This window comes from Dendrobates tinctorius, unplaced genomic scaffold (assembly GCF_039654945.1).
Source record: "Dendrobates tinctorius isolate UK_male_01 unplaced genomic scaffold, ASM3965494v1 ptg000127l, whole genome shotgun sequence".
Classification (NCBI taxonomy): Eukaryota; Metazoa; Chordata; class Amphibia; order Anura; family Dendrobatidae; genus Dendrobates; species Dendrobates tinctorius.
This window is the reverse complement of record NW_027361795.1, coordinates 21,340,424-21,362,622: the sequence shown is the minus strand read 5'-3', so window position 1 is coordinate 21,362,622 and position 22,199 is coordinate 21,340,424. Positions and strand designations below refer to the sequence as shown.

The 22,199-nt window shown below is 41.3% G+C and overlaps 1 protein-coding gene across 1 annotated transcript in view; it reads left to right on the top strand.

The window, feature by feature from the left end:
* The window catches only part of LOC141047479 (uncharacterized), a 75,806-nt gene that overhangs the window by 40,282 nt on the left and 13,325 nt on the right, over positions 1 to 22,199 (top strand). The window contains exons 5-6 of the mRNA XM_073542589.1: positions 2,453 to 2,688; positions 7,935 to 8,009. Of these exons, the coding sequence (XP_073398690.1) occupies positions 2,453 to 2,688; positions 7,935 to 8,009 (311 nt within the window). The remainder of the gene's footprint in view (positions 1 to 2,452; positions 2,689 to 7,934; positions 8,010 to 22,199) is intronic.

The following is a 22,199-nucleotide window of genomic DNA, read 5'->3' as shown; positions in this document are numbered from 1 at the left end:
GGCACATGATATTTTTTGATCGCTTTCTATTCCAATTTTTGGGAGGCAGAATGATCAAAAAACAGCAATTCATGAATTTCTTTTGAGGGGGCGTTCATACAGTTCCATGTGTGGTAAAAATGATAAAGCAATTTTATTCTTCGAGTCAGTACAATTACAGCAATACCTCATTTATATAATTTTTTTTATGTTTTGGCGCTTTTATGCAATAAAAACTATTTTACTCTATATAAAAAACTCTATATAAAACTCTATAAAAAATAATTTATTTTTCGCTTATGGAACTGTATGGTGGCTTTTTTTTGCGGGACAAGATGACGTTTTCAGCGGTACCATGTTTATTTATATATTTTTGATCGCATGTTTTTCCACTTTTTGTTCGGTGGTATGATGATAAAGCATTGTTTTTTGCCTTTTTTTATTGTGTTCACTAAAGGGGTTAACTAGTGGGACAGTTTTATAGGTCAGGTTGTTGCGGACGAGCTGATACCAAATATGTGTACTTTCATTGTTTAGATTTTTTTTTCATTCAAATATTTATTTAGTGATAGTAATAAAAAATTAATATACAGTATATTCTATTTTTGATTTTTCTATATATTTTTACAATTATTTAAAAAAAGAATTTTATAAATTTTTTACTTTGTCCTACTATGGGACTATCATTTTATGCAGGCTGATCGCTTCTATAACATGCAGATGAAGCAGCATCTGCATGCCATAGAAGCTGTCAGCACTGCTCTGACAGGGAGACTTGCTGATCATGCACTGTGCATGATCAACAAGTTTCCTAGCTCTGGTGACCCGGATGTCCTCATGGCAACATCTGCTCACCATGGCGTAAATGATTGGGATCCCTGCGTCACTCTGCGGGCTGTCCGATCCAAAGGCAGAGGGGCTGTCAGCCCTGTGCCGGCTTCCAGAATGCTGCAATTGCAGTATTTCGGGGGGGTTAAAGTGCCAGGAGCGATCTGTGACCATTCCTGGCACCTAGTGCCGGGTGTCAGATGTCAGAATCAGCTGACACCCTGCGGTGATCGCCCGCGCACTCATGATTGTGCCAGATCATCATGCTGTAATGATCCGTCCATGGTCAAATTGGCCCAGGTCACATGGACGGATCATTAAGTCTAATGTCAGAAAGGGGGTTAATAGATCTCTGTTATGTAAATAAAACAAGTCAACCACTCACACCTGATTGTCATCCTATTAATTGAAAACACCAGACTCTAATTTACTCTAATTTCACCTTCAAATTATCTGCTAATCCTACAGTTTCATACAAATTTACCATTTAGAGACATGTGATATTGGATCATTTTCTAATATTTTTGAAATTTTTTAGAGGCTTTCTTTTTCTGTTTTTAGGATTTATGAAAATCAGATGCAGTTTTCGGTTAAATTTATCAGAAATATGGAACATCCTGCAATTCCGCTATTTTTCTGTCATCCGATTGCAGTCCGATGTATGCGGAAACAGACAATGGAGAAGATTGAGAAATTAAGTTCTCCATCTTCTACGCACCTGTGCGAGAGTCGGATGACAGTAAACTGATACATGGCTAAAACTCTGATCAGAGTTTGAGCTGTGTCATTAGCATAGTGTGATGAGCCCTAAGGGAATGTGCATATGACGTCTTCTTCAGGCAATTTACGCCTAGAATCCGTGTGAATAATTGCCTCAAAGTGCTGCAAAACATGAACACAGTTTACAGCGGTGTCAAAATGACATTGCTATGGACATATCCTGGCTTAGGTCACTTCTTTTAACTGTTTCAGGAATTAGAGACCTTGAAGTGGTTAAAATATTTAACATTTTCGTCCTTCATGTGGCTTTGTTTGGAAGCCGCCCACTTTATATGCTTGAAAGTACACAGCAAAGGCTTCAATGGTAGAGCCACTGCAAAACTACTAAAAAGATGTCAGTGTGTTAACTCCCACTCACTTACTTTTGCTTACAAACCACCGCTACACACACTGACGCTAAAACAGTCTTTTATAGGCTTCTGTCTTTGCACTCACGGAGCAATATTGCTGCACAGTCACTGGTACCACAACACTCACAATGATGACAGCATCCACCACTACCTGGGTCTGGACTGATGCTAGCAACCATGAAACTATTTCATGTAACAAAGGGAATGTGAGGCTTACCCTTCTTTCATGCTGGTCATTTCAATATAAAGTTGTGAGAAATGTTACCAAATGGTGTGGAGTTATGGTGGAGTTAGGCTATGTTCCCATGATGAGTTTTTTGGGGAACTTTTTACGCTGTGAGTTTTAAAATAAAAAATGCAAGTAACCTATTTTTACCTAATGGGTACAAAAATGTGCAGAAAATCTGCAACATCAAAAACTCAACAAAAGCTCATCATGGGAACATAGCCTTATGGTTTAAATGTTTGTATTTAAAATAATACAATAGGTTAACATTGCATATTTAATTTTACAGCGCAACTCCTCGATGGTCTACTATACCAACAGTCTCTACATCGACATTCAGATAGGAAATGTGATCACTGCAAATCCAATAAGCTTTGAATTTACATGTGCTTATAGCCTAATATGGGAACTGAGTCTCAAAATGAACATAAAAAGACTTTTGTCTGCTACAACTGTCTCTTCTTCATCTTGTGAAATACTACAAGAAGAGAGTATACTTCTAAGCTCGGACAATCAATGGTCAAGGTACATTACTTTAATAAAAATATTTAAAGGCGTTATCCCACAAACTGAAAAAAAAAATCTCATCATTATTTTACTCATAGCCATGCAAAAAAAAAGCATTGAGGTGGATTTAACAATACAGCCCAATTTTTTGACAGTTCAGATGGATTAGACAGTCTTAAAATGTGCTAGTTTTATCATAGCAGTTAATGATGTTTGATAAGTATCTAATTTAAAACTGTCAAGTCTAAGCTTACACCAATTTTTAAATGGCTTCTTCTGGGCTGTAACAAATATTAGACCATGCTGCTTACTGACAAGCCACATTCCTTTTTGCCAAGACCACGCCCATTTGGCAGCCAAGGTGCAGAGAGTGTCAGTCCATTTCAAACAATACTTGTGAGACAACCTCCTTATTTTTTTAAACCTTAAGCTAAAATTTTATACATACTGTACATACTTATTATTCTGCCTTCAGGCACGCTGACACGATGTGCAATCCAGCATACAGTATAAACCACAGCTCTGTCTTCCAAAACAAGCAGATTGTTCTCTGTAGTCTAACTTGTTAATTTGTGAAGAGTATAGAACATGCGCGGCAAAACTACAAGGAATACAAATAACATGCATAAGTATTGGGCTGATGATCACAGCTAACACAATCACAGAAGTGTACATTGAGATGCAAACATTACATAGGAATAGAAAGAAATAGCCAGCTCACCAGAGATCAAGCGCAGAAACTCGGAGCTCCGTGCGGACCAACGTCATAGACCATAGAAGGAAAGTTCTGCTCCAGCTGCTATTAAAATCTTCTTTAATGAAAAACCATTAAACATACAGCAATTTTTCATCTGAGCTGCAAAATTACATTCTACAAGTAGTTGCATTTCTTATGTCACATAATTTCTTCACGTTCAATGGAGAATTTTTTTTGCAACTTAGAGGAGTTGCAATGGGAGCTAAATTCTCACCCTCCCTTGCAAATCTTGTAATGTCATTCTGGGAAATGGAATATATATATTCCACTGCCAACCCTTTTTCAAAGCAATTAATCTGGTATGGTAGATATATCGATGATACCCTCATCATTTGGGGTGGAGATATTTCTGCCATACCAGATTTCATAAAATATATTAATTCTAATAACTATAATATCAAATTCACGTATAACTACAGTTCTAACAATATTGCATTTCTGGATTTGTGTTTGAGTGGCACAGATGGTGCGGTCATTCATACCAAAACGCACCATAAACCATACAGTGGGAACACGGTGCTACATGCAAGGAGCAGTCATTCAAAACATACAATCAGGTCAGTCCCTGTTGGTGAATACACCAGAGTTAAACGTAATTGCAGCTCAGAGGAATCCTTGCAAGAGGAATTTGCACATGTTACCAATAAATTGACAAATCGCAATTATCCAAAATGGACCCTAACTAGAGCACAAAAAATAGTGCAAACCAAAGATCGAAATGACTTGCTGGCATCAAGTACAGAAGGGAAAAAAAAGGCAATAACTATGGGGAAAAAACCCTATATATGTTTCCAGTATAGCCCGCAATTCACATCTATCAAAAATATTGTTCACAAGTTTCTACCCATTCTGCACCAGGAAAATGAATTGGTTAAAATTTTATCATCAGGAATTAATGTGGTGTCAAGAAAAGCACCGTCTTTAGGGAGTATACTATCCCCCAGCATGTTTTCACTAACACATCACAAGCCTAAAGAAAACTGGTTAACGGTGAAGGGCTTTTAGAAAATGCGGTGCTAACATTTGTAAAATATGCAAATATGCCCAAATTTCTCAGGAATTCACTAATAATGATCATACTTCATGTTTTAAAATAAAAAATTATATCAATTGCAATTCTAGCAACATAGTGTATAAAATTAATTGTGAACAATGTGATTTATCCTATGCTGGTTGCACCTCGAGGCAGCTAAAAATAAGAATAAGGGAACATTTAAATGATATTAGCAATACAAATAATTTTATACGGAATGTCTCAGTAGTTTCCAAACATTTTATTGATTGCCATGCCCGCAATACATCACACCTTAAAGTTCAGGGAATAGAAAAAGTAAACCTGTCATCCCGTGGGGGAGACATCAGGCGATGTCTCCTTACTCGGGAAGCATTTTGGATATACCATTTAAATACTAGACATCCAAACGGTCTCAATAAAAGACATGATCTATTGTTGCACTATTGTTGAATTTCCCCTTTTTTTTTTTTTTTTCTCAAAAGAGGGTTTGTTTTTTTTTGTTTTTTTTTCTATGTCGCTTTTGTATTTAATTACATGTGTCCAATTGGATTGGCTCATGTGATCATGTGATTTTTATATGATGTTTTATTTGTTAAGCTACATATATATGTCTAATCTAAGGCAAATTTCAAATATGGCTTTGACAAAGACCGTCTGGTCGAAACGCGTAGCCTGTCATCTCTGTTGTGGTGAGGTTATATGGAGAGTCTTCACCATTATATGTTTTAATGGTTTTTCATTAAAGAAGATTTTAATAGCAGCTGGAGCAGAACTTTCCTTCTATATTACATAGGAATACATTACTTTAGGATTACATTTACTGAGAACTGGCAACTAAAGGGTTAATGACATCTCTTGGCTGCTAGACAGTAAATAACACCTCTCTGAATCACTGCATTGCAAGAAAGATTAAGCTTACCAGTTATGCTTTAGCTAGGTAGTGACTCAAGTAGAGAAGTTGCAGGAAAAACAAAGGTTACACAGGAGGACAAAATAACATGTGCATCCTATGAGATCCACTGAAGCAAATTGGCCCTTCATCCCAGAATACATTGCTTCCTTCCCACAAAGCACTGCTTTAATCCCAAGTGCATTGCTTCTGTTAAAGGCACAGACTATATAATGTTATCAAGACACTGCTATAAATTCAGCCACCACTAGATGGTGCTATAATCAACCCAGCACATAATAAAACATTCTTTGCCCTATTAAGAGGGCAGAACACTTATAAATAGGTAAAAATCTCTTCAAAAGGAATTGGACGTTTTAATTTAATTTTAACTGATATGTTAATTGTACATAATTTTGTGCACATTTACTTATATATAGGTATGACAGGTTCTTCGCCTGCTCTTTTTACTGCAACTTTCTTTGCAGCTTGCACATAGCTCCTGTCCATAAAATGGCTGCTGGTGGAGGAGCATGTGACAAAGATCAGTCCATCAGCTTCATCCAATAGAAAATAGCTTGCCCATGTGAGGTGTTTTACAATTGGAGAATGCTGATGGACTGGTCTGGTCACATGCTCCTCCACTAGCAGCCATTTTATGGACTGGATAACTGTGCAGTCTGTGAGAAAAGTAAAAAAGTAAGTGCAGGAAAATTGCTCATCATACCTATATATTTGCAAAGGTACACAAAATCGTGTGCCCGATATATCTGTTAACAAAAAAGATAACTTGGCCAATTATTTGATCAAGAAATAAAAGGATTTCTGGATTACTGTATGACCTATTTGTTAATGATGGCATCTGAACCAAGGCATCCACAAGGGCCATGTATAAGCAATGTAAGAAGTGGAATACTGCCCCTTGTGCATTGCTTGGTGACCGCCACTAATTACCAAAGACGCATTCTCGGAATCATTTAGGGTTCAATCAGTTAAACCCCCAATGACCAGCAAGTTAGTGGCAGGATATAGGGGGTTTTACACATAGCAATATCGATAGCGATATCGCTAAAGCATCACCGATTTTGTGACGCAGCAGCGATATCACTACATGTGACACTCACGTCCGACCGGCCCCCCCGCTGGCTATCGCTGATCGAGCAAGATTGGCCTGGTCCATTTCTCGTCGACAGCTTCCTGCTGGCGCCGACGAGCGAGCCATGGACTCGGGCGGAAGACAGTCATCATCGCCGCGTTTCGACCGCTGCTGCATCGCTAGTGAGATCTGCCTGTGTGGCAGCTCACTAGTGACCATTTAGCGATGCGCCAGCTATCCTGACCGGGTGATATCATGGTCGGGATCGCTGGTGCATCGCTAAATGTAACGGGGCTTTAAGGCATAACTTACTATCTTGAGAATAGCCATCTAACTAACACTTGTAAAACAAACAGTTCATTTTGTCATCCCACTCTCACTGTGCAGGTAGCGGTCGCTTGATCCCACTCATCAGATTCCTGTGATTTCTCCGTCTAAAGCCCAGCTTTGGAAAGGAAGTTCCTCCGGTCAAAGTGTAACAGACTCTACCGGCCGCTGCTTGGTACAGCAGCGCAGCTTCTATTCTTTTGTGTAGAAGCTGTGATGCAGTAGACGGAAATGGCCTTAGAGGGACTCTACACTTTGACTAGGGTTGCACTCAGCAGCTCCATTCAAAGTGTTTACATCCGACCACTGACGGAACAAAAAATAGTTAATTGGTGGGGGACCTCAGTGACAAACCCCTACCAATCTGCTATATGATGGCCTATCTTATGGACAATCCTTTTTAATTTGAAATAGCTGTTAATATCTTTTTTGCAAGTGTTTATGCTGCAAAATATAAGATACAAAAAAGACAATGGGCCTAATTCATCAAGCAATTTTCGCCATTAAAACTGCTTGGAATGTTGAAAAAATAATTATAACATTTTGCGTTTTTGCGCCAATCATGGTCAGCTGGACTATCTTTTTAATAGTGGTCAAAGCTCAGGCAAAACTGGTGTGGCCAAGTGATCCACACAAATTCATCATTACTTATGCGAGAAAAGTGGCGTCAATTACAACTGAAATAAACACAAGCCCTGAGCCCTTCCCTCAGCAGTGGCACATAGCAGTTAAAGATGCGCCAAATTCATTAATAGCCACATGCCTCTTAATGGATCTGGCTCAATACTCCAGCGTATACATTATGAAGTACTGGGGGGGTTCACCAGACTTGGTGAATTGAGTCCAATGATTTTTTTTTTCTATTCTCTCCAGAATTAAAGAGTTAACAAAAGTTAATCAATAGGTTACATGTACCAAAATGGTAACATTAAAAAAAATGCACCTTATTGTGTAAAAAGAAAGAAGGGAAATAAAAAAAGTCCTGTGTCTTAGATTGCAGATATTATAAACAAAATTAGTACTGCAGTCCTGAAGGCCAAAAGAGATCTGAACCTAAAGGGGTAATCAAATGTTTATAATTACTCCAAATCAGATGGATATGAAGATTTTCATATTTTGAATTCTCTAATTTTCATCTGACATTTTATATCATTTGCTTTTAATCTGCTTAACTTCACAGCAATTCGGGAATTCCTTTAAGCAATGGCACTGACTTTGCTCTGAATACAGACGTTTGCACTGATAGTTCATGCTGGTAAGAGGACTTTATATACCTGTTCTCATTATGTATTAAAGAACATATTTCCGTTTCCCTGACAAGCCTGCATTATCAAAAAAAGTTTTATCACCTACAGTTATCGTTTCTATTGTGAATAAGCTGTGACGCTACACAGCCGGCACTGAAGGGATGGTGTAAGACTACAGTACATTCACAGATCCTTGAGATATGGCTTGAGCATGGACAAGCCATGAGTCTAGTGGTCCAAACTTGACAGTCTCATGTAGGCCTGTGAGGTTGTTGATATTGAGTCAGAACATCTGTGGCCTGTCCGTACCTGGACCACAACACGCGGACGTGTGTGTAGTATTGGGGTGCATTCGCACATCATACATGTGACCTCTAGTATATGTACACAGGGGTGGACATACCATTGGTGCAAGCCACATAGGGGTCCAAGAGGTAAAGGGGTCCATTTACTCCTCTAAAGCAGGTGGAATTATGCATTATGATGATCTACTGGACTGGAAAGGGCCCTTATAATTTTGCTGCCCAGAGGCTCTTTTCTGTCTGTGCCCCCCCAGTGTATGGACATATAAAGAAAATTAATGCACATATTAGAGCTATCAATTTATTCATACATTTTCAGGACTAATAACAGAGAAACAGCACAATACAAAGTTCTAAAAATTATGCAGAATTATTCACGGCACACTAGCTAGGTCAAGCAGAAGTGAAAATGATTATTTCGAGTAGTACAAGTGATAAGTTCTAAACTCCCAGGTTAGAGCTGTGTGGCGCACTATAAGGATATCCCCGTGCCCTTGGCTTCTCCTCTAAACTGCCAGTTTTTGAAAAAAGATTCTTCCAATCAAAACAACAAATCAAGAAGCATTTCTTTATCTTTTCATGTGTGAATGCACCACTTGTACCACTATAAATGCACTTTTCCACTTCTGCTTGACCTATCGATAATTATGAACAATTCTTCTGATACATATTGGGACACCATGCCCATCCCACTGGCACCTACAAGAAACTACGCATGTGCACTCCGAATATATTCTATTCTAAGACAAGTTGCCTCAGAAATATTACTTTATGTGTAATTAAAGTGTTTACTAATGCCAATATGTCAGGAGAGATCATAGAGCAGCAAGAAAGGCCATACTTATCAAGTACTCTACGGAGCAGACAGGCCCCAGTGGTATATGATGGGGGTAGCACTGGTGCAATATACTGATGATCTCCCACTCACATCTATAATTCATAGGAAGTGGTTGTTTAGTATTGTAAATGCATATAAAGTTATGGTCACACTGATACATGTAGTTCACAATGCCGGCTTACAGCATACTCACAACCACAATATTAGATCAACCGGGCATACCCAGCATTTTATAAGTGCACCCCACAAGCACAAATGTCCGCACACAAATATCACAAGGCTTGACTGTATGATGAAAAAGTAAATTAAGTATTAGTTGCTTTAGTGACTAGTAGGTTGTAAGCCAGCATGGGGCACTACAATTATCAATGTGACTGGCACCTTATATAAGTCTTATGTGTTGGTTTATAATGCTAAGCAGACCCCTCATAGATGAAATGAGTGTGGGTGTTTGTTCTATCAGTAGTTTGTACTTGTGTTATATTAAAGGGAATTTGTCACCTATTTTTTCGACTATCAGCTGCCAGCACCACCATCAGGGGCTTATCTACAGCATTCTGTAATGCTGTAGATAAGCCCCCGATGTATCCTGAAAGAGAAGAAAAACGAGTTATATTATACTCACCCAGGGGCGGTCCGGTTTTGGTCCGATGGGTGTCGCGGTCCGTTCCTGCACCTCTCATCTTCTAACGATGACTTTGTCTTCTTTGCTTACCGTTGAAGCTCCTGCACAGGCACACTGCTCTGCCCTGTTGAGGGCAGAGCAGAGTACTGCAGTGCACAGGAGCCGCGACAATAAGCAAAGAAGAGGACATCATCGTTAGAAGATGAGAGGCGCCAGACCAGACCACGACACCCATCGGACCAAGACCAGACCCGGACCGCCCCTGGGTGGCTGTAGATAAGCCTCTGATGGCGCTGCCGGCAGCTGATAGTTGAAAAAAATGGGGCATCTGTGCATCCTGCAGTATGTTTGAATTGTGACCAGGTATTGATAAGCATGAAAATAGGGGGGGAAGCCAGCACTGCTTAAGGTTAGAACGCATAAATTGAAGTGCATATGCACATAATATCCAGCTGTATTCAAAAATGAGATATTTGGCAAAAAAATTGATCAATTCAATTGAGCCACCCCGCCGCGCCAAGGCAATCTCATGTGGGGGGTCCTACTCTACATTTATAATAAATACTGTGCCATTACGGCCTCCTAAGAGCATGACCACATCAAGTGCAATCTGTACCTGAACATTGCTGGATCGCTCCCATGAAGCCAGATGAATCAAGTGCAGATGAAGGCCAACCAGGTCTGAACACAGACATATCAGGATTGACCTCCACACATTGCCCAACCAGCAAACATAGATGAAGGGCGATATTGGCCCGGACACAGGTGCACAATTAAATAAAGCTTGGGGCAGGGCGGGGCTGCCGTGTGTGTGCACAGCAGCCTAGATCCATCATGATGAACACAGAAAAATTTATAGCGGACATAACCAAGCGTGCACGGCAGCAGTGGTGGTGAGCCACAAACCAACAACAAGAAAATAGGGGGGGAAGTCAGCACTGCTTAAGGTTAGAACGCATAAATTGAAGTGCATATGCACACAATATCCAGCTGTATTCAAAAATGAGATATTTGGCAAAAAAATTGATCAATTCAATTGAGCCACCCCGCCGCGCCAAGGCAATCTCATGTGGGGGGTCCTACTCTACATTTATAATAAATACTGTGCCATTACGGCCTCCTAAGAGCATGACCACATCAAGTGCAATCTGTACCTGAACATTGCTGGATCGCTCCCTTGAAGCCAGATGAAACAAGTGCAGATGAAGGCCAACCAGGTCTGAACACAGACATATCAGGATTGACCTCCACACATTGCCCAACCAGCAAACATAGATGAAGGGCGATATTGGCCCGGACACAGGTGCACAATTAAATAAAGCTTGGGGCAGGGCGGGGCTGCCGTGTGTGTGCACAGCAGCCTAGATCCATCATGATGAACACAGAAAAATTTATAGCGGACATAACCAAGCGTGCATGGCAGCAGTGGTGGTGAGCCACAAACCAAAGACCTGGTTGGCCTTCATCTGCACTTGCTCCATCTGGCTTCATGGGAGCGATCCAGTAATGTTCAGGTACAGATTGCACTTGATGTGGTCATGCGCTAAATATATTTAGGAGGCCGTAATGGCACAGCATTTATTAAAAATATATAGAGTAGGACCCCCCATATGAGATTGCCTTGGCGCGGCGGGGTGGCTCAATTGAATTGATCAATTTTTTTGCTAAATATCTCATTTTTGAATACAGCTAGACATTATGTGCATATGCACTCCAATTTATGCGTCCTAACCTTAAGCAGTGCTGGCTTCCCCCCCTATTTTCTTATTGATAAGCATGGCCTCTTTTTCTGAGATATGTCAGGAGAGCTAATATATTCTCTTTTTGTAAAAGAAGCCTGGGTAAGGCATTAATCAGATAGCCATTTTTCATACATGTACTCTATCCAAGGTTTTTTGCAGATAGAACAGGTGTTATAAAGGTTATGGTGCTGTAAACACATGCATGTTTTTTGGCAGGCTAAGTGTTTGCAAAAAAAAAAAAATGCTAAAACAGCATTTTTTTTCTTTGTCCAAATCATGGATCAAACTCACAAGTACAAATCAATGGGTCTGTCTTTAAAAGGAATTTGACAGCTGGTTTAGAAGCCACGGGGGACTATGTGCATGGGATGCTATAGTTGGACAGGCGGATTCCCGGCAGCTTCTCCACACCCGCTGCCCTTGATTGGCAGTTTCTCCCCATACACACATGCAAGGAGAGACCTGTCATTCATTGTCAGTGGGTGGGGAGAGGTGGACTAGCCTGTCCGATTAGTCTCTCATGCGACTCTTTCCCCGGCAGCTTTTAAACTATGGCTTTTCTTTCTAAAATTCCACAAAGTTTCACAGTTAAACATACCTGGTTACGATCATAAAGTCACGTCTGATACATGTTGCCTGTGGATCAGGCAGCATGCATCAGCTGTCAAGTTCACTTTAGCCGTGAGTTTGTTAATACTCATGATAAATCACATACTTGTACACTGTTCAATAGTTTTGGAAAGCAAAAATGTAGCACTGCAGTTTGATACACTGCTTGGACTTTTTCATGTTATATTATGCAGTTGCATGTTACATTAAAGGGAATCTGTCAGCAGGTTTTTGCTACCAAATCTGAGATCAGCATCATGTAGACAGAGTCCCTGAATCCAATGATGTACCACTTAGTTTGCTGGGTGGAGAGGCTCTGACACACTCAGTGTTCTTAGTGTAGGATGCAGCAGAGCTGAGAAAGCTAACTCTGCCCACACCAAGCTGTCTATTTACATTGTCTATTGACAGTGAGATGCTTATCACTGAAGGGGGTGGAGTCAACTAGCATGTGAATGTTTCTGTAGTCCAGGAAATGATAGTCAGCTGGTGATAAAACCTTTAGTAAACAGTAGACAGCACACAGCCTGGCATGTGAGCCATCATTGAATTTAGTGTTTTAACCCCTATCTCATGCTGTCCTCAGATAATATAGCGAAAATCTTTTGTTAGATTCCCTTTAATCAGCAGAAAAGAAAACAAAAATGTAAATACCAATAAGAAAACAAATCTCTACAAAGTGCTTTACAATTATTACAATAATCAAATACGAAATAATGGAGTGCTTATGATACAAATTGTGAAGGGGACAACAGATTGGTGTTAAAAATCATAGTCCATGTGTTACACTCCCAGACTCTTACCTGGGGGTCTCCTCCTCCCGATGCCCTTCCAGTCCGCTCTCACGCCACTCCCCGTCTGTCTTTGCGGGGTCGCTGCGCATCAGAGGCCCGCGCATGCGCGCTCGCTCTTCCCCGGGTGCCAGGCATCCTGGGAGTTCGTGACCCGGTGGCTCCGCCCCGGCGCCCACCGGGTATTTCTGCTTGGCAGGTAAGACACCTGTTTGTCAATCTCTATGGCGCTAGCATCCTATGGACAGACAGGCACAATACACGGTTGGCAGGTAACGACAGAAGCAGCGGTACAGGCAAGGGAAAAGACACGGTAGCAACACGGGGTGACTAGCAGAGGCACGGGAGGGAGAGGTAGGACAAGAGGATGGAGCAGGGAGCGAGAGCAGGCAGACACCAGACGGGAATGCCAGGCGGCAAACAGGGCAGAAGGGCTAACTGCAATACTGAGGGAGCGCAGGGACCTGAGGTCTTTATTTTCATCTTCTATCTTGCTTCTTCTGTTTTTTTTTTCTATCTTTTTCATTCTCCAAAGTTACAAATATTCTATTTTTTAGTTTTTTTCCGCACCAACAGATCATGTTGTAAGGAATTCCATTTTTATTGGCTCATGTGAAGCAGTTATCAACGGAACAATGGAATTTCTGACAACATTATCGGTTGGTGGTCCTTGAGGACTGGATTTGGGGAACCCTGCTCGATTCAGTCTGTGCAATATTAGAATAATGTAGAGACTGGTGTGGAAAATACAAGTCATATAGAATTGTTTTTTTGACAACACATATGTCCAAGACTGACACAAGAAACATGTCTCAGCAATGGACATATCTGGTGTCAAAAAAACAAATCTATGTGACTTGTATTTTCAGCACTGGTCTCTTCAGTCATATAATATTGCACAGACTGAATCGAGCAGGGTTCCCCAACTCCAGTCCTCAAGGCCAACAAACAAATCATGTTTTAAGGAATTCCATTACTCCGGTGATAACTGCTTCACCTGACCCAAAAAAAAGGAAATCCTTAAAACATGATCTGTTGGTGTACATTTAGGACTAGATTTTGGAAACCCTGGCATAGAGGATGGTGTTGAGTGCAAGGCATATCTATTGTTACTTTGCCTTTTTTTTTTTTCGTTACCATCATCATTTAACTACTTTTGAGACAAGGCAAGGGGATTGTAGATATACCTAGTAATTAACAACATACTCTATTTAAGTGTGTGGAATAAACTGATGACCTGATGCTGAAAATAAATGTTATATTTACTTCACCAATACCCTGGCCTTGTATCATCATTAGTGTTGAGCATTCCGATACCGCAAGTATCGGGTATCGGCCGATACTTGCTGTATCGGAATTCCGATACCGACTTCCGATATTTTTTCAATATCGGAATTCGGCATCGGAATCGGAAGTTCAAAGTTGATTGACAGACTGACGTCATCATGATGCGCGGTGTGTGCGCATCATGATGCGCCGTCATTTCGGGCCTTCCGGGGGTCTCTGCCGGCCTGCCAGGGGGGCTGTGCCGGCCTGCCGGGGGGCTGTGTGGACTGCCCGGGGTCGGTACCGGCCTGCCGGTGGTCTGTGCACCCTGTGGGGGTCTGTACCGGCCTGCCGGGGGGCTGTGCCGGCCTGCCGGTGGTCTGTGCACCCTGTGGGGGTCTGTACCGGCCTGCCGGGGGGCTGTGCCGGCCTGCCGGGGGGCTGTGCACCCTGTGGGGGTCTGTACCGGCCTGCCGGGGGGCTGTGCCGGCCTGCCGCGGGGCTGTGCTGATGTCCGGGGATCTGTGCAAGCATCGTCCGATGGGACTACAAGTCCCATCGGGCGATGCCTGCTACCATGACAGTGACTGACACATTAGCCAATGATGGGACAGTAGTAGTCCCATCATCCGGCTAATGTGTTAAATGTTAAAAAAAAAAAAAAATACTACATACATACTACATGCATGCTACATACGTACTACATGCTACATACATACTACATACATGCTACATACATACTACATACATGCTACATACATACTACATGCATGCTACATACATACTACATGCATGCTACATACATGCTACATACATACTACATGCTACATACATACCACATACATACTACATACATACTACATATATACTACATGCATGCTACATACATACTACATGCTACATACATACCACATACATACTACATACATGCTACATACTACATACATACTACATACATACTACATGCATACTACATGCATGCTACATACATACTACATGCATGCTACATACATACTACATGCTACATACATACCACATACATACTACATACATACTACATACATACTACATACATACTACATATATACTACATGCATGCTACATACATACTACATACATACCACATACATACTACATACATGCTACATACATACTACATATATACTACATGCATGCTACATACATACTACATGCATGCTACATACATACTGCATGCTACATGCATGCTACATACATACTACATACATACTACATGCTACATACATACCACATATATACTACATACATACAATACATTCATACAATACATACATAGACATACAGTACATATAACATAGAGTAACATACTTACCAATACTTGTCACATTGTTCCCCGAAGCCATTGTCTTTTCCGGAATAAATATTAACATAACAAACCACAAAAATACTCACCCACGATCCGAAGCAGTCCACGAGTGTGTCCCACGACGATCTTGGGTAGAGAACTGCAGCATCAGCTGTTGCTGCCGTTCTCTACGGGCTGCAGGAATCCAATGACGGAAGGTAGGTATCCTTCCGCACTGTATTCCTCCGCCACTTAAAAAAAAAAAAGTCCCTAGTCTCACTTTATGCCATTGCTGCGTGGGAAATTCCCACACAGCAATGGCATAAAGTGAGACTAGGGACTTTTTTTTTTTTTAAGTGGCGGAGGAATACAGTGCGGAAGGATACCTACCTTCCGTCATTGGATTCCTGCAGCCCGTAGAGAACGGCAGCAACAGCTGATGCTGCAGTTCTCTACCCAAGATCGTCGTGGGACACACTCGTGGACTGCTTCGGATCGTGGGTGAGTATTTTTGTGGTTTGTTATGTTAATATTTATTCCGGAAAAGACAATGGCTTCGGGGAACAATGTGACAAGTATTGGTAAGTATGTTACTCTATGTTATATGTACTGTATGTCTATGTATGTATTGTATGAATGTATTGTATGTAGTATGTATGTAGTATATATGTGGTATGTATGTAGCATGTAGTATGTATGTAGCATGCAGTATGTATGTAGCATGCATGTAGTATGTATGTAGTATGTATGTAGCATGTAGTATGTATGTAGCATGCATGTAGTATATATGTAGTATGTATCATGTAGTATGTATGTAGCATGCATGTAGTATATATGTAGTATGTAGCATGTAGTATGTATGTAGCATGCATGTAGTATGTATGTAGCATGCATGTAGTATGTATGTGGTATGTATGTAGCATGTAGCATGCATGTAGCATGCATGTAGTATTTATGTAGTATGTATGTAGTATATATGTGGTATGTATGTAGCATGTAGTATGTATGTAGCATGCAGTATGTATGTAGCATGCATGTAGTATATATGTAGTATGTATGTTGCATGTAGTATTTATGTAGTATGAATGTAGCATGTATGTAGTATGTATGTAGTATATATGTAGTATGTATGTTGCATGTAGTATGAATGTAGCATGTATGTAGTATGTAGTATGAATGTAGCATGTATGTAGTATGCATGTTGTATGTATGTAGCATGTAATTTTTTTTTTTTTTTTTTTACATTTAACACATTAGCCGGATGATGGGACTACTACTGTCCCATCATTGGCTAATGTGTCAATCACTGTCATGGTAGCAGGCATCGCCCGATGGGACTTGTAGTCCCATCGGACGATGCCTGCACAGACCCCCGAAGCCTGCACAGCCCCCCGGCAGGCCGGCACAGCCCCCCGGCAGGCCGGCACAGCCCCCCGGAGCCTGCACAGCCCCCCGGCAGGCCGGCACAGCCCCCCGGCAGGCCAGCACAGCCCCCCGGAGCCTGCACAGCCCCCCGGCAGGCCGGCACAGCCCACCGGAGCCTGCACAGACCACCGGCAGGCCGGCACAGACCACCGGAGCCTGCACAGACCCCCTGGCAGGCCGGCACAGCCCCCCGAAAGGCCCGTACAGACCCCAGAGAGGCTGTACAAGGGCAGGAAAGGGTTTTTCTTATTCCGATACCGGAAGTCCCATAGACTTGAATGGGACTTCCGGTATCGGAATCGGCGATACCGATACTTTTTTTAAAGATCGGCCGATACCATCCGATACGATACTTTGAAGTATCGGACGGTATCGCTCAACTCTAATCATCATCACTATCACACATGGGCAGGTGAATACACATGAGTTTTAACCTGCAGCGTTGCATAAGTCTCCATATATTTGAAGCAGACTGTAAAGATGCTGCAGTTTAAGTAATATGTGTATTGTCATGCCTATGTGTGATAACTTTGTGAACTCAATATGCGTTATTTTGTGCGTCCTCCCTTCAGCATGACACCAGGCCTAGGTATGGTAGAAGTTGTATAAACTCTGATATGTATCCAGTGTGCGTTGAAAATCAAGCCACAGTGGTGATCGTACAAGTAATATTTATAGTCACATGTTTTGGTGTAAAGGATGCCAGTGCATCAAATTTTTTTTTTTAAATTGGCCCATGTGACAAAAAAATTAGTTGTATTATCTCCACCGTCGCTGCTAATCGAACACACTGTCAAGATGATAAAGGTCATACAACTTGCACAAAACACAGCATCATAATTTCACTGGTACACCTGACGAGTTGATCATAGTATTGGGAGTGTAAAAAGACACAATGCACTCAGTACAGGTATCAAAACATTGTTTTATTAACCCAACAACAAGAAAAAAAATTTACACCATTTGCTCTTGCCATTCCACCCGGCCTACATCCGAGATTAAGTTGGTCCCTCATTTGGCCATCTTCAACCAATGACCTGAGAGGGTGCTGAGTAAATTCAGGCAATGGGTTAGGAGCAAAATCATCAAGATCTAAGTTCGAATGCTCTCTAACCATGACAAAATTATGTAGAACCACACAGGCCTTCACCACCTCATCCACTGTTTCCAGTTTTAGATTAATGACTGTGGCAAGAATGCGCCATCTGGATACAAGTATACCGAAGGCTCACTCAAACAGTTTTTCTGGCCCTGGTCAGCCTGTAATTAAAAATTCTTTTGGTGTGGTCCAAGTCCCGGCTGGAGTAGGGCTTGAGCATGTTTTGGCACATCTGGATTGCCTCATCCCCAACCATTACAAAGGGCTGTGGTGGACCTTCGGTGTTGGGAAGAGGCCGTGGCATGGGAAAATTAAATTAGTTGCCATACAATCTCCGGCCCATGTCAGAGTTCTTAAAGGCCTGGGAGTCATTTCCACAGCCAAATGCCCCAATGTCCACTGCTACAAACATACAGTCTGCATCCGAAATGGCCATGAGTACTGTAGAAAAGTACTTTTTATAGTTGTAGTACTCCGATCCAGTTCTTTTTGGCTTGATAATCCTGATGTGTTTCCCATCCACCGCTCCCAAACAGTTGGGGAAATTGCATACTGTCCAGAATTTTTCGGCGATTTCCAACCACTTTTCTGCGGTGGGCAGGGGCATGAATTCTGGACAGAGAACATTCCACAAAGCCTGGCAGGTATCCACTACGGTACTGGAAGTGGAGTGAAGAGAGTGTCTCTCCAGTTGCCAGAAATCTGGGAAACAAAGAAAAAACAACAATTATTACTTCTGTATATGGATTTTTAAAACACCAACAATAAATTTAAAAAAAAGTTAATAAAAATACATCCGCGGCCTTTTGTTCATTACATGCCATAAAAAAAAAAAAACACGCAACTTTTTGCTAAATACATGGCAGAACTATAATTCTGCCAGATTTGTAATAGTACATGTCACAACAAAGAAAATTCTGCAGGCATTGGTTTTGCAATACTACGTACCGTAATGTAACCAGTAGCCGTTCCTCAGGAGTAATCGCACGACGGAGCTGCGTGTCCTGTCTCCGGATGACTTCTTGGACCCGACCAAGCAAATAGTTAAAGCTTTGTTGGGACATCTGGGTATAATCTGTAAATTTCTCCGGGTTTGCCTGTAGCTCACTGTAGAGGGTGTGGTATGCTCCACGGCTCTCCCGAAGTTCAATAATGGGATGTATCCACAAACGCCACCGCTGCAGTCTTCGATGCCTCTCTCTCCCTTTGTTGATGGCAAGCAGCTGCATAAGCCTGAGCCATCCTGATGTCCAGATCCAAGTCAAAGTAAAAACTCTTCCAGCGCAGATCCATGTTTCACAAGGCAAATGCAAGCAAATGTGAAGAATTCAGCTGTAAACAGGGTCTATATAAAGAATTTCCATAAGACACACCCACTGATGTCCCATTGGTGGTCTGTTGCAAGAATTTTTCAAGGATTTTTTCTCCTGTGAAAGTGACACCATTGCGCATAAAAAATGCAAACGCATGAAAAAACACTTACGCATAAAAAGGCTGCGATTTTTTGTCGTAATACGCACAATAATGCTACAAAAAATGCAGCGTTTACAAGCGTTTGCACGCGCTTTTGACATGCTTTTCATGTGCGCTCGATACGCTGCGCAAAAATGCGCAAGTGTGAAAGTAGCCTAATTGTACAGTAGCTCTTATATGGGATTGGATTAGATGGGTTAGTTTTCTGTATCAATAAATCATGGGGGTGCTACGATCCATGGTTTCTCAGGATATCCCTTAAATATCTGATAAACGTAGACATCACTGCATGACATTCTCAGTAAAAAGGGGCTCAGCAATTTTCGCATTGCTCATGCAAAGATAGACAAAAACAAGGAGCCATGCATGCAAGGACACCGCTCCATTTCAGACACTACAATGTGACCCCATTCTCAAGATAGATGCCGATCCCAGCTTTAAGACCTAGCTGACATTTATGACATATCCTCTTGATATGTCAGAAATGGTGAAACCCCTTTCAGAAGGTATTTCATGCAATATTTTACATTGTGCTTTGCATTATAATACTGTTTAATGAACGTACAGCACTGCACCAAAGTTTTAGGCTGTGGAAAATGCTAAAAGGAACAATGATTTCAAAAGTGGAAGTGTTAATAGTTTTTTTAATCAATGCAAAGTCAATAAACAAAAGAGACAGTTAAATCAAATCAATATTTAGTACAAGGGCAAACTGAGCACTTGCCCAGAGCCCACATGCAAAGTGCGCCCCCTGCTTCTGCAGCCCCTCCAGTAAGTGAACAAAGGATGCACACCATACTTACAGTTTATGCTGTACATCCTCCATAGTCCCAGAAGGCCACTCTCCGTAGATGTGGTGCCAGGAAAGCAAATTTCCAACGGATGAGAGATGATCTTGGTGTAATTAACTGGGACGATATCCTGAGACATAAAAATACACAAAGAAAATGGGAGACGTTTATTAGCATCCTGAATAGGACCTGTGCACAATATACAGCATATACCGTATGGGAATAAACATGCTGGAAATAGGAGGAAACCACTATGGCTAAATAGAGCTGTAAGGGGCACAATAAGTGACAAAAAGAGAGCATTTAAAGAATTAAAGGAAGTAGGTAGTAATGAGGCATTAAATAAATTCTGTAAAAATCAAATCAAGACAGCAAAGATTGAGACAGAGAGACTCATTGCCTGAGAAAGTAAAAATAATCCCAAAATATTCTTTAACTTCATAAATAGTAAGAAACTAAAAAATGATAGCGTTGGTCCCCTTAAAAATAGTCTGGGTGAAATGGTGGAGGAGGATGAGGAAAAGCCAATATGCTAAATGACTTTTTTTCAACAGTATTTACACAAGAAAATCCCATGGCGGATAACATGATCAGTGATAAAAAAAATTTTCCATTAAATATCACCTGCTTAACCCAGCAGGAATAAGACACAAAATCCCAAATACATAATTATGAGCTGGAGAGGTGAGGTGACATCACATTACGAGTCCAGACCAAAAAGCACCAGCTCCGATGAGCTATAGAAGCATGAGGAAAAAAATGGAGCCAAAAAGTGTCCTCAAAAATAGAATAAAGCAATATCAATTTTATTCAGTAACAGAGTAACAAAATATTTTAAATATACAAAGTACCAGTGAAAAAATGCATGAAAATCTGCCCCTTACTGCCCAGCACCCTCAAAAAATTACCCCAAATCATGTAATAATGGGGATCAGGATCGTAGTACTATAGTAAACTAGTGGGTACTACCAGTGAATTTACGTAGCAGCAGCCATGATAGCACAGGCTCCACAATCAGAGCCCTATTGCACAATGTCCCATTATATCAATATCATGATGAAAACGTGTTTTAGGCTTTAAGAGTACCCAAACTTATCAGGGAGAGGGAGCAGGGAAGGACGGGAAATGTGGTGCACCCCGACGCGCTTTTTGTGGCAGCACAGGGCCACTTTCTCAAGGGGATGTCACTGAGGTTCCAACAGGACCATCAAATAGCCCTGTGAACCCGGTCATGTGGTTGAAAACAACCAATAGGAGGTAACCAATGCGGCGCATTCGCACCACGCCGGCAAGGTCCTACATGTGAAAAGGGCGTCATGCCCACCGCACACACGCCAAGGACTGAACCCCGAACACAATGCACAGGGCGTAAAGACACCCCAACGCAAACAGGACTCCACCGGTCACAGCGCCATGCGCACCGTCATCACCACGGTATATGTAGTATAGGGAAGGGAAAGAGGAAACAAGTGGAGGAAAATGGAAAACAAAGGCTATCCCGCAGTGCTTGTCCCATGGGAACACAATATAATGCATAAGAATACATCACAATATAGCAATGACATATGGAAAAAGCAAAGTAATAATAAATAATAATATACAATACAGTATTATTGTCCATAGTGGAATTCCCAAATACAATGCTGAAAGACATAACACATGTGATTCCAAAAAGACAGGCCACAACAGGGTCATGTTAAAGCCTAAATAATCTCCATATTAGAAATCATCAACCCCTTCTGTCAGAGCATATTTTTCTTTATATTCCAACGGAGCCAAAGGAAGGTGAAGGTGGAACACCATCAAAATCACTACCAAGAATAAAGACATAATAAAAGTTAGAATAAAAAATAAGAGGAAAAATTAAAAAATAAATTAAAAGCAGCACATATCCACAAAGGTATAGGAGGGTG